We start from the raw sequence: 13,427 nt of genomic DNA on the forward strand, positions 1-13,427 counted from the left end.
GGTACTGCAGCTCGTCTGGCAGCTTTGCAGCTCAGTTGGGAAGTAGAAGATGTGGCTGTGAAAGAAGAAGTCAGTTGCTGGGACGTCCCCCTGTTCTTCCCCTAGCTGTCCCCTTGCCTCAGCCAGGATTCCCCTTGCATTCCTGTAGGATTCCCTTCCTATCCTCCTGGTTGTCCCTTGCTTTCCCCAAGGTTGCTCTTTCCTTTCCCATGACAGCCCACCCATCATTCTCTCAAAGCCCCAATATCCACCCCAGTGTTTCCCCAGCAAGACCCCTAGAGACGCCCTGTAGCCCCCCACAGAGCACCATACACCCTCTAGGACCTCCTCAGACCCGGTACACCTCCCCTGTAGCTGGCCCATACTGCACACGGAGCCCCACAGTCCCCAGCATCACCCCATGTCCCCCTCTGGGCTCCCACAGAACCCCCATGTTTCCTCTATTTCCTCCCTCAGACCTCCTTTCCCACCTCCAAGACCCCAACCCCGGGATCTCATCGATTCCTACGGTCCCTGACAGCAGCACCCCTGTCACCATCCCAGGAACCCCATAGCACACCTGAGGCCTCTCCTCAGCCCCATCCCCATCAAGCTCTTGTACAGCCATAGGGTGCTGGGGCAGGGGTGGCTGCTGCAGGAGAGGAATGCGGAGCTGGGGCAGGTGTAGGGCACAGCTGTGGGTGAAAGGGATGTGAGGGGCACTGTGGGTCCAGGAACATAGGAGGATTTGGGCAGGATATGGGGCTATAGACCACAGCCTGCAGGAGCAGAGTGCTTTGCAGGAGAAGACAAGGTGTGAGGTACAGGTGGGACTTGTGGGTGCGGGGACGTGGGGTGGCATGGGGACGTAGGGGGTATGAGGGCACGTGGGGAGCTGTTTGCGGATAGGAATGGAGGATGTGGGGTGGTGTTGGAGTGCACTGGTTGATTTCTTCCTCAGAGGGGATTGGGGTTCCCTGTGGCCCAAAGGTGGAGCCCTGATCCATAACCCCACGTGAGCCCCGAACGCCAGTATAACTCGGCGTGAGCCCAAGGCTCCCCATGACCCATAACCCTGTGAGCACCGTAAGCCCATATGAGGCTGAGGGCAGTGATGGGTCTGTTACTGGCTAGGTCAGGAGGGTGGCTCTGGGGCCGCTGTTGTATAGCACTCTACATCTGCCCCTGACCCTCATCTAGCCCACATCTTGGGGGGTAAGATGAGGGTGCAGGGGTTAGTGGAGGGCTAAGGAAGAGATTCCATGAGTATGAACCATAGCAGCCTCAGAGCCATCCTAGAGCAGCGCCATCACTGCCCGCGGCCCGTGGCCAGCAGCAGTTCTCCTGGTTGCTGTGGTGTTACTTCACTCTCCTCAGTGAGTTCCTTCTGCTCCCATAGTTCTCCTCCTGTGGCACTCACTGCTCTCCTGTTCCCCCTTGGCTAAGGACTGCAGGCTCACAGTCTCCGCCACGCATCCGCTGTGCAGTTTTTCCAGAGCAGGTCTATGGCCAAGCTGCTCCTTTTGGGCTGATTGTGTGCTTTTCTATGCAGACAGGCAGGCAGGATTTCTTGCAGCTGTCGTACGTGCTGGGTCTCATGCTCCGTCCTGCACCTGTGCCTTATCTCGTGTGCACTCTCCACCTCCCCCTGGTCAGTACATCCTGGCCCTGCTGTGCTCTGCTCAGCATCTGTCTGCTGAGCAACGACACAGCTGTCACACTGACCCTACCTTGTGCTATCCCTGCAGATGTTTGATGATTTCCTCTGCCACTGTCCCAGCCATAACAGGTCGGGTGATTTCCAGCAGCACACAGCTGGCACACCGAGCCACTCTGACCACGTACGGCAGCAGCCCGCCCCATGGCTTCCTTGGGGCAGCCGTGGGGCTGTACCACCCTGAGGAGGCGATGACTTTTCCCCACACACAGCTGGTTCTCTGGCCACACGGGGTGAGGATGTGGGGTTGGGGGTCACATGGCTGTCCTGCAGAGTCAGAGTGTTATGGGGTTTTGTGGGGTTCTGGGTTAGATGGGGTTCTGGGTTGCTGTGATGAGGTCAGATGAGATGGTAGGGTCAGATGGGGTGACATGGAGTTCTGTGGTCACATGTGTTTCTATGGTCGAGTTGAGGTGGGGGCAGGGATCCCAGAGTTCTGGGGCCACATGGCATCGGGTCGCAGCGTGATGGGGGCAGGTAGGGTCAGGGAGTCACAGGGTCATGTGGGGGTGTGGTTCACCCAGGGTTGTGGGTCACATACAGCCATGGGGTCACACACATGATGAGGTCATCTTGGCTTATGGCTCGTGTGGGGTTACGGCTTAGGGTCCCACCTTTGGGCTGCACGGACCCCCAGTCCCCTCTCAGGAAGAAATGAAACCCCTCCTACACCGCTGTCCCCTTCCCCCCTTTTTTTTTTACCTCAAACTGCTCCCCACCTCCTCCCATAGCACCCCATACCCCCGCGTCCCTCTTGCAGCGCACATCTTGTCTTCTCCTGAACAGCATTCTGCTCCTGCAGGCTGTGTTGTCATATCCATTCTATATCCCCCACACCCCCTCCCACAGAGCTACATAGCTCCTCAAGTACTTTCTCTGACCGGGTACACCTCCCCCACCGCCAACCTGGGACCTCGCAGAGCCCCACAGTCCCCAGCAGCACCCCACGTCCCCCACGGTTCTTCAAGGATCCCTCCGATTTGAGGGAGGCTCAGACCTCCCTTTATGCCTCAGACCCCTCCTGTGTTCTCCGACTCCCACAGTCCCTGACAGGACTCCCATCACCATCCCAGGACCCCCGTAGCCCACTGATGAGGAACCCCGCAGCAATCCACATCTCAGGATGGGGCTCCAGCTGTGCCCCAATGCCTGCATTAAAGAGAGGAGAATGAATGAGCGTAACGGGGCACCTTTCCTCCTGACATTACCAACTGCCTGCGTGTTGGCTGTGCCACATGAGCAGGCATTTTGTCCTCGAGCTGTGAGTGCAGGTATGTGTGCATACGGGGGTGTGCAAAGATGGTGCTGAGCATGAGTGTGCACTGCACGTGGGCGTGTGCACGGTGTCTGTGGGTGAAAGTTTTGCACGTGTGTGCGTGCAGATGGCTGTGTGCAAGGCTAGAGCTGCGCTTGTGTCTTTATGCACGTGGGTGTGCAGAAGGATGGTGTGCACGCATGTGTGTGTATGCATGAACACGAATGCGTGCATGAAGGTCTTTGCACAAGGCTGTTGGGTTTTGCACACACTTGCGTGCACACGAATGGAGTGCGCACACCCGGCTGTGCAAGGATGCGCTTGCACGTGTGTGTGAATGCACAGCTGTGTGTGCGGGGAAGTGTTTGCACGTGGGTGTATGGTTCTGCACACTTCTGTGCACACAGATGCGCGTGCAAGGGGGCAATGGAGGCTCCTGGGAACAGGAGATTTCTGGGGGCAACGGAAGTCCCGCCAGAGTGCTGGAGAGCACAGGGCCGGGAAGCACAGCTCCGCAGCACTGCGCTCTGCACAACAGCCTGCAGGACGGCACGGAGCGCTGACAGAACCAGGACATAGCGCCATAGCAGGCACTGCAAAGGAAACAGCTCCATTCCAGCTAGAACAGTGACAGGCAGGCAGGCACTGGGGAGGGCTGCACGGCAGAGGGACGCCCTCTGTGTGCCACACCAGGAGAACCTGGAGTGCTGTCTGTAAGCAGAACAGTGCCGGGATGGCGGCCTGGCGGTCCTAAGCTGCAGAGATGCTGCTCTGGACCAACAGCCTGTCACTTTCTGAGAAAACGCTGTCCTTTTGATGAACTTTGCTCATTATACACTCGTCATCAAAGCCAAAAACACTCAGTGCTGCCCTGGGAAACTCAGCCATCTGCACAGCGTTGCTCTCCAAGTTAGCACGCTCGTGGCCAGGCTTTGTTCCTCGCAGCTCTCTGCACGTGCTTTGCAGACTGTCTGTTTGTGGGCAGTGCAAAGGACTGCTGCCTCCGCTGCATCACTGGATGGCAGCATTCGCTGACGGAGCTGTGGGAGTTCTGAGCGAGCGCTGCGAGACCAATAACGAGGAGGTGGTGCAGCAGCTCTCCGAGTGCCGCTGGACAAATGAGGCCGTGCGCTCTGTGTGAATCTCTCATTGTGTCTGGTATTTATTGACTCCATCTGAAGTTGGAGTGCTGAGTTGGGCAGCACTCGCAGCGCTGCCCTGTAACGCTGCGCACTGCAGCCGCTGCCTGCTGACGCTCCTCCTCTCAGTCCTTCAGCTGCAGCTTCTGCATCATCTCCACAAGGCTGTTCACTGCGGAGGCCTGGAAAGAAACGGAGCGAGGGTAGAAACAGGACACCTCTTCCCTCGGGAATTTACAGTCTCTTTCTTTCATATCTGACAGACAGAGGCCCTGAGAACAACCAGAGCCGTGTCTGCGTTCACCAAGGACTCACCTCTGCACGTGCAGCGGCAGCTCTGAGGGCAGCCTTCATCGATTCCCCTCTCCTCTCTTTCTCTTGGCGTCTTCTTGCTAGAAAGCAAGAATAAACATGAATGCATTTTGTCAGCAGCACAACTGCAGAAACACGGGTGCCGTACAGGCAGAAGGCAGCAAAAAACAGAGGAAACGGGACTAGGAAGTTTCCCAGTGAATGACATTTCCAGGGGGATGTGCAGAAAACCACCATGGAGTTAATGGAAGGAGACGGGGTTACGTGTTCTGGCACCTCACTGCCTTTGGACTTTGTAGCCTTCCACTCTTGTCCCCTCCACAGAGAAGGAAAAAGCAAAGCGAACCCTGAGCAAACTCAGTGTGCTTGAAAAGGGCAGCAGCTCACCAGGGTGGGTCCCACAGCACCTTCTCACCTCTTAGCTTGGAGCTCCGCACTGCAGCAGGCCCAGGGTGTGCTGCTGGAGCTGGCACGCTGTCTCCGCTCGGCCCCCTCACTCTTTTGTTAGCAGGCAGCTGCACTGCTGTTGGCTTCGCTTCTTCCAAGCCTTTGCTTTTACATCCAGCCAAGGACTTGGAGACAGAGCGGGAGCACACAGCAGGGGAAGGTCTTCCCCCTGTGCTGGGACCTGCTGTTGTAGGAAGCCCTCCAGCCTGGAGATGAGCTCTCTCCAGAAGGACTTCCTGCACCGCTTTTGCGTAGATCTTTCCGTTGGGCTCGGCACCTCTCTCTGTGATAATCGGGAAAGGCGAAGCAACAACATTGAAAGAGAGTCCTTGCAGTCCTTGCAGTCTGCAGAATGGGCCATCATGCTAAAATGTCTCGAGTGCTCACGGTAAGGGATCTTAGGATCATGGGTGAACGTTGGGTTCCCAGCACGGATGTGCAGTGCCCTTTCCTCTCCCCTCCATCGCACACACTGCCCTTCATGCAGCCCTATTTAGAGGCGCATACCCATAGCACAGCTCACATGAGCTTCTTACCTGCGGAGGCTTTCCGTTTCCCCCCTTGCCCAGCACCACTCCATGGACGCACAGGATCCATCCCTACAGAAACATTGTAAAAAATCAACAACGTTGATTTCACAGGCACCAGCAGGCAGCAGCAGAAATATCATGCAGTAAGCCCACGTCCCCCCAGGAAACAGAAAGATGCTTCTTTGACAGCCCAAACACAAAGGGATTGATAGTTCACTTTGCACTGCTCCTTCCTGCACTCCAAATGGATGCTTACTTGACATCCCATACAGCACTGCACCCACTCAGAAGGAATACTCAAAATTCATTCCTCCACACTTTGCGACGGAGGGCTGAAGAAACTCACTTCTGTATGGCAGGAAGGACCGTCCGTCCCTGTTGCGTCCCTCTGTGCGCTGCAAGGCGCGGTTGGATCTCTGGCAGCCTGCTGGCTGCTGCTCCCAACCGCGGGGAACCGCACCGCGCCACTTCTGAAGAGAGAAAGGGAGAAACGGTGGTGGGAACGGGCAGCCAAGATTTGCAGAGAGGTTCCAGATCATGCCACAGATGGGATATCAGAGTGCTGAGACACTGATTATCACTATGGGAAAAGACAGCCTGAGCCACGTCCACGTTGTTAGCCCAGGCTGTCAGCAGTGAGCACTGAATACAACCGGTTCCTGAGGTCACCAAGGACCAGCAGGGCTCCCCTTACTCCGTCCCTTCCCCTTGAAAACAAGGAAACGGAAGCACCAAGCAGAAGAAGCCCAGCCATACCTTGCAACTCACACGGCAGGAATTGGAACCACGGTCGTCTCCTTGCTGAGACATGGCTGCTGAAGGCTCAGAGGAAGCTGAAGTTCCAGAGGCTCTCTCTGCAGAAACTTTCCCAGCCCTTGAAAGGAGCTGGCTTCCCGCTTCCCAAGACCGCCTCGATCCCAAAATCTCCCTTGGGACAATAACCCTGCAGAGAGTACCAACGAGTGCACACGCGATGCTTCCGTCGGGCTCTCACAGGGTGATCTGTTCCACAGAAGGCCCAGAGCTCAGTCTCTGCGTGCAGCACGCTCACCAGAGCTCCAGCTCTGCTCACCAGCTGTGGCACAAACGCTCCCACCCCAGCAGTGGTTGTGACCTCAGTGAGTGCCCGCATCGCCCTGGTGCTTTCATCATAAGCGAAGGAAATGGACGCCTCCCAGCTCCACATCTTAGGGTCACCCAATGGGGTTATCTGAAGAACAGGAATGGAGAAGTGAAGACGACTCTTGTGCAGCCCAATAAAAAACAGAAAAGACCAATATGGCTTCACAGTGGTCAATGGAGTCCCAGAGGAATCACTGGAAACCAATAGCAACGCACGCCTGGATGTCCCGGGGCTGGTGCAGGCCTGTCTGGCTGTGGCGTTAGGTTCGGGGACCGATGTAGGCCTCTCGGGCTGTGGCTGTACCTTCAGGCCTCGGGGCCGGTATAGGCCTCTTGGGCTGTGGATTTATATTCAAAGCTGGTGCTGGCCTCTTGTGCCATGGCTGTGGCTTTAGGCCCTTGGCCTGGTTCCGGTCTCTCTGGCTGTGGCTTTAGGCCCCGGGGCCAGTGCTGGCCTTTTGGGCTGTGGCTTTAGGCCCTGGGGTCGCTGGCAGCCGGTGTGTCCGTGGCTGTGGCTTCAGGCCTTGGGGCTTGTGCTGGTTTCTCAGACTGGGTCTGGGGCTTAAGGCACTGGGGCCGTTGTAGGCCTCTCTGGCTGTGACTTCAGGCCCTTGGGCCGGTGCTGGTCGTGCTGGTTGGGGCTTCAGGTGCCGGCCCTCTCTAAGTTTGGCTGTGGCTTTAAGCCCCTGCACTGTTTCAAGTCTTTCAAGCTGTGCCTTTAGTCCCCAGGGCCTTTTTTGGCCTGCCTGGCTGTGGCTTTGGCTTTAAGCCCCGTGGCCGGCGTCAGCCTCTCAGGCTGTGGCTTTAGGGCCTGGGCTCAGTGCTGGCCTCTTTTTTTGTGGCTTTAGACCCCAGGCCCTGTGCCGGCCTCTCTGGCTGTGCCTGTGGTTGCAGGCCTCAGGGCCGGTGCCGGTTTCTCTGTCCTTGTTTTTAGGCCACAGGGCTGGTGCCGGCCTCTCTGGCTGTGGATTTACGTCCCAGGGACCTTGCCAGCTTCTCTGGCTTTGGCTTTAAGCCCCAGAGCTGGTGCCGGCCTGTCTGGCTGTAGATGTGGATTTAGGCCCTGGGGCCAGTGTCCACCTCTGTGGCTGTGGCTTTAAGCCCTAGATCTTGTATCAACCTATAACAACGTGCATTTGAAAATGGTTTGTGTAAGGAAATGAAAGCAAGAGAACACAGAGCTCTTCTGGGTATTTCTAGAATTGCGAAAGGGATCGGAGAGCGTGCTCAGCCTTGGGTGGCTGGTTGTATCCAGCAATCCCTACCACAGTTGTAAACGTCACTAAATCTTTGTTATCCTGCTTGCCAGGATTTGGATGGGACAAGAAGCCAACGACTATCAGTTTAGGGGAGGTAATGAATGTTAGCCGCTCCCCTTTCTTCTCCCCTTACTACTTAGGTTACACAGTTCTTCTGTGCGATGTGCCGGTGCAATACCTCTGAGCGATCATTTTGACGGGTTCAGCAATGCTTGTGGCAACAGGCTTTGGTCATCCTCAGATCCACATGACGAGAGAGACTGAAAGAAAAATAAAATAGGAGGTAATAGTCCTTTCTCTTCTTCTACTCAGCATGCCGTAACTAAAGCTTCCATACTATGCTTTTTGCCTTGATAGGGGTGTTCCCTGAACCTCACACCTTTAGCACAGCACTTTCTGTTGAGATTCCCGCCAACAGAGAAATATTAGTGCCAGTCCTCTGCCTCTTTTTGTCTCTGTTGTCTGGATTTCATTTAGTGGCCCACGAACAGAGCCAGGACAGCCAAGCCCTGCAGGTGGAGGCAGGGACCAGGCTCAGGAGCAAGGGCAGAGTGGTTTCTTTGTTTCTAAAGGGAATGACAGTGTTTTCTGCAGGTGGATTTGCCACAGCCTTTCTTACAAGGACTGAGAGTGGGATGAGAAGTGCCCTGAAGTTGCAAGTAGGCAAAAGAGCAATGCAAATCAAGGTAACTGTGTTGGAGGCCCTGCCTGGGAGCAGAGTGACGTGAGAGCCCCACCACCTTCTGCTTAGGAGCTGTGTAGAGTCCCCATCCCAAATGGCGTGTTTCCTTAGCAAAACGGTTGTTCTTCTGGAAAGCCCCAGCTCCTCGCGTTAGATTACTACGTGAAGAATCCCAGGCTGAATTATTTAGAACTACTTTTTTGTTAGTGGTCAAGTAAAACACGGCAACAGAGGCAGCGGGGGGTAACCTCAGGAAAAAGAGGGGACAAAAACATCTCCTGTGTCAAGGCCTGACTTGATGAGAAAGGAAGAGCTGTGGAAGTGTGCGTGGTTGGAGGTGTCCATCTCCTAGACTGCACCCAGAGGAGGAGAATGATTCTGGCTCTGCAGTCTCGGAACTCCAGGCAATACACACAGGGAAGGATTTCTGGGCTGAGATGAATTTATATCTCTGCAGCTTCTAATCTTTTGCATGTGGCGTTCTCATGCAGTGAAGCTTTTGGACATGGTTTATCGTCACCGTAGCTGACCTGCATGGGAAAAGATGCCATTAGGTCTCACATGAAAGCTTTTAACCAAGCTTTGACTTGCCAGTGCTTTCCGTTGTCTCCACTTGCCTGGTGCCTCCTTGAAAAGTATGTCTCGTGTGGAAATCTCTAGAAAAAAAGCTATTTCCTAGCTTTTGTGCAATAAAGAAGCATTTGCAACATTGCTTCTTGCAGCAGTACGGTGTTTCAGAAGAGAGAAAAACACAGCTGGCATCAACTGGATTTCTGTTGTTGGTAAAGCTGGGCTGAGCTCTAGACTGACTCTTGCACCTGGGAATGCGAGCAAAGCCTGCAGACACAGAGGAATAACTTTTCCCTGCAGGCTGAGCATGCCAGAGGCAGGTCATTGCTAGGAGAGCTGGTGCTTTAAAGCAGCAGGTCGTACAGAGAAGGTAATTCTAAAAGCAAGCTTGCCAGTTCTTTTTTACCTCAGTGGTTTCTGAGCAAGGAAAGAGTTGAGATGCTGTTTGCTCGTGGAAGAGGGGGAGAGGAAAAGCAAGGAAAAGGCATGCTGTGCATAGCCAGCACATTGCACCTGCACCGGTCTTCCCCTGCACAAAGGAGGAGCAGCTCAGCGAGCTTCGCCTGGGCCATGGAAGGGAACATCCAAACGTCCGGAGCAACCCCAAACGAGTTAGCTGTGGAGGCTGGTTGTTTTCTGCTGTTTGTCTCATCCTTCTGGAAAGAAGCAGGAGGAGACAGAGCTCAGATTTGATCCCGCTGTGCGTGATGGTTAATGCCAAGGGACAGAAGTGTGTGCTTAGGCAGGGGAGAAGCTAGGAAAGCTGAGCATCGTAGAGGAACGAGATTAAAACAGAGCTCATTCTACACAGCAGTTCAGCACGTTGAAGGGATTTATCTTCCCTTCTACCAGTGTAGAAGCTACCAACACTACCAGCGTGTGTTGGGCTTGGTTGCTTGCAGAAGGAACAAGGTTACGTGTTGGTTTTACAGAGAACAGCCGTTATGATTTCTTGATAGATTTAATCGATAATAGCAGAGGAGTGGCAAGAAAGGGCCCCGCCAATGCCAGTAAGTTCCTACCCAGACCTATGTGACAGACTGACATGTGGAAATCAGACCCTATAGCCAGTAAGGATATGGAGCAGCTATGTGTTTATTGGTGACGCGCATACACCCTGGTGCAAGGGGGATCGTTCCACCTAACTTGCACCCCGTCAGGAGAAATGGTGCTATAGTTATAGGTCAAACTAATACATAATCAGTAGTTGACAGGAATTCAGATACATCTTCATTACATTCCCGAGAGCCTATAGCATGCAGTCCCTCCCCCCCTTGCGCGGGCGTAGTAGGTCGTGATGATGAAGGCTTGCAGTCTTCCTCACAAAGGCTCGTAGTCTTCCTCGCTGCAAACTTCTGACCCTGAAGGGGGGGCATCCCCCAAACCAGTTTCAACTTGCCCTGTAGACAACTAATCACCTCCCTGCCAAATGTTTTTTCGAGCTGCTCTCCAGCCCTTATCTCTATGGCCTTCATCCTCCTTGCTATTCCAGACCCAGTGTCTGTGAAAGTGCTTGGAACCCACTCTCTACATAAACTATCTCTATTTGCCCCTTGTTTCTACTTTGTGAAGCTGCTTTCCCCTTTCTTGCTGTGAGGCCCTTCTCTCTCAAACTGCAGGGTCCTGCTCTCTCTCTTCAAGAGCAGTCAGAAGAAAGACAAGTGAGAATACAGGGAACAAAGAAAAGCAGAGAGGAGAGCAGAGGCAGCAGAAAGAGGAGTGAGGATACAGAGAAGAAAGAACAGGGGAAGAGGAGTGCAGATGCAGAATAAAGACAAGTCTGGCAACAGGAAACAAAATCCAACAGAAGAGCAGTGCTGATGCAGAGGGAAAAGGAGTGAGGATGATGCAGGGGAATAAGAACAGGAGAAGAGTGAGAATGCAGAGGAAAGAGCAGGGAGGATAGAAAAGAAGGGAGAGCCTAAGAGGTGGGCAGATGGAAAAGGAGTGAGGGAAGAAAGAAGAGCAGAAGAGTAGAGCCGATGCAGAAGAAAGAGGAGTGAGGAAGCAGGGAAACATACAGCAGAAGAGAAAAGCAGATGCAGGTGAAAGAGCAGTGGTGAGATGCAATGGAAACCATCAGAAGAGTGAGGATACAAGGAGGAAAGAACAGCAGAAGAGGAGCACAGCTGCACGAGAATGAGCAGTGAGAATACAGGGAAGAAAGAGGAGGAGGAGAGCAGATGCAGAAGAAAAGAGACGTCACGTTACAGGGAAGAAAAGCAGGGCAGACAAAGTACGGAGAGGAAGCAGGGGAAAAAAACACTGAAGAGCACGGATAGAGATGAAAGAGCAGTGAGGATACACAGAGGATAGAACAGCAGAAGAGAAGCAGAAGAGAAAAAACAGGAAAAGAGTGAGAATGCAGACGGAAAAGCAGGGAGAATACAGGGAAGAACCAAGAGCCTAAGAGAAGTGCAAATGCAAAAGCAAGCGAGGCTACAGGGAAGAAAGGACAGCAGAAGGGGAGTGCAGGTGCAGATCCCCCAAACAAAGCACTCCCTGCCCGCTAGGGTTGCGGGTGCGACGCAGTCACCACAATGACGTCGAGGATCAATGCCAGGTAATTCAGTGAGCGTTCCAACAAAGAATCAAGGAAAAAACTGCCAGGCAAAACTAAGAAACCTTCTGGCAACAGGTCTTTAACGTTACGCGTAGAGTCCTTTGGAACAGGAGTTGTTTCTGTGTCAACAACTTGAAGATCAATTCAGGCAACGGCTACTAAAGAAAAACGAGTCACATAGCATGGAGAGCAAAGAAGAGAAGAGAGAGGAAACAGAGAGGTGCCAGCACTGCCACCCGGGGCGGGCAGCAGGCTGCTGGTGCCAGCGTCATCATGGGCGGCGGCCAGCACTGGCCACGCTGTCACCCGCGTCGCCGTGGCGACGTTTGTGACACAGCCACCCGGGAGGGGTATGAAGGCGGTGCACGCTGGTGGGGCCTGCATCCTGAAGGAGCATCTGGTAGAGAGCAGACGCACCTGAAGGGATGAGCTCCGGCATGGCTGGCGCCAACAAGGAGCAACCCGCTGGCACGAGGCGGAACAGGATGAGCTTCTGCGAGGATGGCCCCGCAGCGAGGCGTGCCTCCAGACCCACCTGCACCGACACCGAAGGTACACGGCTCCACAGCCACCACAGGAGTGCTGCTGTAGCCAATCCTGGCACACAGACGACACTTTCCATCTGCCACCTCACTCCCGGCTGGCAGCGGGAGGGCTGCCGGGAAGCGGCAGGTGCAGAGTGTGACCTGCTTTTCCTTTGCCCTCCAGAGCGAGTTGCCGTCTGGGATGCGGTGGCCGCCTACGTACAAGAGCACCTCCTGGTGCAGAAGGTGGGTTGGCTGCTGGGTTCCTCCTCTCCCTGTCCGCCTCAGCCAAGACTTCCTCCCACTCTTCCCCTCCACAGAAAGCAGGAAACTCACCCCACGCGTCTCTACTGGGCATGCCATGGGCTTCCTGCAAAACCCGCAGGATCACTTGTGCTGGGCGCTGTCCTGTCTCAGGGCTGATCCCGCTCGCGGGAAGCCTCTGGATCCCATCAGGCTGCTTCTGCCCTGACTGCTGTGCTGCATTTGGGAGGGCGAGGGGAAGGAGAGGACTGTGCAGCCCCTTCCCAAAGCCATTCCCGATGCCCTGGCTCGTGCCTCTGAACAGCGGGAGAGGGCTCCTGAGCTCCGTCCCTGCCTTGGACCGCTACATGGGCTCTTCCTCCAGCCAGCCGGCCCATAACCCTGCCACCCTTCCTTTCTCTACCACTTGTAGGGGGTCTGGATTCCCACCTTCGGATCCTTTGACACCATCTCCAGAGACATCAGGACTGAGGACGGGACCGTGACTCTGCGGTGGCCCGTCTTTCACTTGTCTGGAAACCTCATAGCCGTGCACCACCTCAAGCCCCGCAGGGAGTCCCTGCCAGGTAGGAGGGAGGATTAAAGCTTTGCTGGCTTCACGCACTGGGCCAACAGGGCCACTGCCTCCATTCTCCAAAGCAAACCTCCCCCTCGGAGGAGCCCAGCCAAACATGGGGCCGTTCTGGCTGATGGCCACAAGAAGAAGTTCCAGGGAAGCACTGCGGAAAACCAACCGTATCATCAACTCCGTCCCTCCCATTTTTCAGCCCATAGGAAGCTGGAGCCACTCAAGAGCAGCGAGGTGGCCGCAGCTGCCTCTGTGACCTGGCAGACAGCGCAGGCTTGCATCCAAAGCACTGTGTCCCTGCTCTCTGGCTGCCTGAAGAATGGGGAGAACTTGCCGTTTGTCTTCAAGGACATTGGAGTGCTCCACATCGATGGACTGACCTTCCCATGAATTCTATTACGACTTCCCTTGACAAGCTGTCAGGGAAAGAGAAGTTCAGGAAAGCTCTTCTCAAGGTGAGCTGTAGCTTTCTACCACCAGCACCTGGCCAGCTGCT

At 54.8% G+C, this 13,427-nt stretch overlaps 2 protein-coding genes across 2 annotated transcripts; one reads left to right on the forward strand and one right to left on the reverse strand.

The window, feature by feature from the left end:
* Nucleotides 1–4,093: 4,093 nt before the first annotated feature.
* On the reverse strand, nt 4,094–10,179 carry LOC121108761. Its single transcript, XM_040656896.1, has 6 exons — nt 6,136–10,179; nt 5,726–5,849; nt 5,386–5,448; nt 4,818–5,132; nt 4,406–4,482; nt 4,094–4,272 (listed from the first exon to the last, which is right to left on the reverse strand). Exons 1-6 carry the CDS (start codon nt 6,187–6,189, stop codon nt 4,216–4,218), a joined length of 690 nt encoding a protein of 229 aa, XP_040512830.1. The 5' UTR covers nt 6,190–10,179; the 3' UTR covers nt 4,094–4,215.
* A 1,778-nt stretch (nt 10,180–11,957) lies between these two features.
* Nucleotides 11,958–13,321, forward strand: LOC121108763 (coiled-coil domain-containing protein 81-like). Its single transcript, XM_040656898.2, has 4 exons — nt 11,958–12,127; nt 12,284–12,345; nt 12,776–12,929; nt 13,131–13,321. The coding sequence occupies exons 1-4, from the start codon at nt 12,001–12,003 to the stop codon at nt 13,319–13,321; spliced, it is 534 nt and encodes a 177-aa protein (XP_040512832.1). The 5' UTR covers nt 11,958–12,000.
* Nucleotides 13,322–13,427: the final 106 nt, after the last annotated feature.

This window comes from Gallus gallus (assembly GCF_016699485.2).
Source record: "Gallus gallus isolate bGalGal1 chromosome 37 unlocalized genomic scaffold, bGalGal1.mat.broiler.GRCg7b 37_unloc2, whole genome shotgun sequence".
Lineage (NCBI taxonomy): Eukaryota > Metazoa > Chordata > Aves > Galliformes > Phasianidae > Gallus > Gallus gallus.

Coding starts and splice junctions, on each gene's coding strand:
- LOC121108761 (XM_040656896.1), bottom strand. CDS start 6,189: ATGTCTCAGCAAGGAGACGACCGTGGTTCCAATTCCTGCCGTGTGAGT. Junction 5,850..6,135: donor CCTGCCGTGTGAGTTGCAAG/GTATGGCTGGGC, acceptor TTCTCTCTTCAG/AAGTGGCGCGGTGCGGTTCC. Junction 4,273..4,405: donor CTGCCGCTGCACGTGCAGAG/GTGAGTCCTTGG, acceptor GTTTCTTTCCAG/GCCTCCGCAGTGAACAGCCT.
- LOC121108763 (XM_040656898.2), top strand. CDS start 12,001: ATGAGCTCCGGCATGGCTGGCGCCAACAAGGAGCAACCCGCTGGCACG. Junction 12,346..12,775: donor AGCACCTCCTGGTGCAGAAG/GTGGGTTGGCTG, acceptor TACCACTTGTAG/GGGGTCTGGATTCCCACCTT. Junction 12,930..13,130: donor CCGCAGGGAGTCCCTGCCAG/GTAGGAGGGAGG, acceptor CCCATTTTTCAG/CCCATAGGAAGCTGGAGCCA.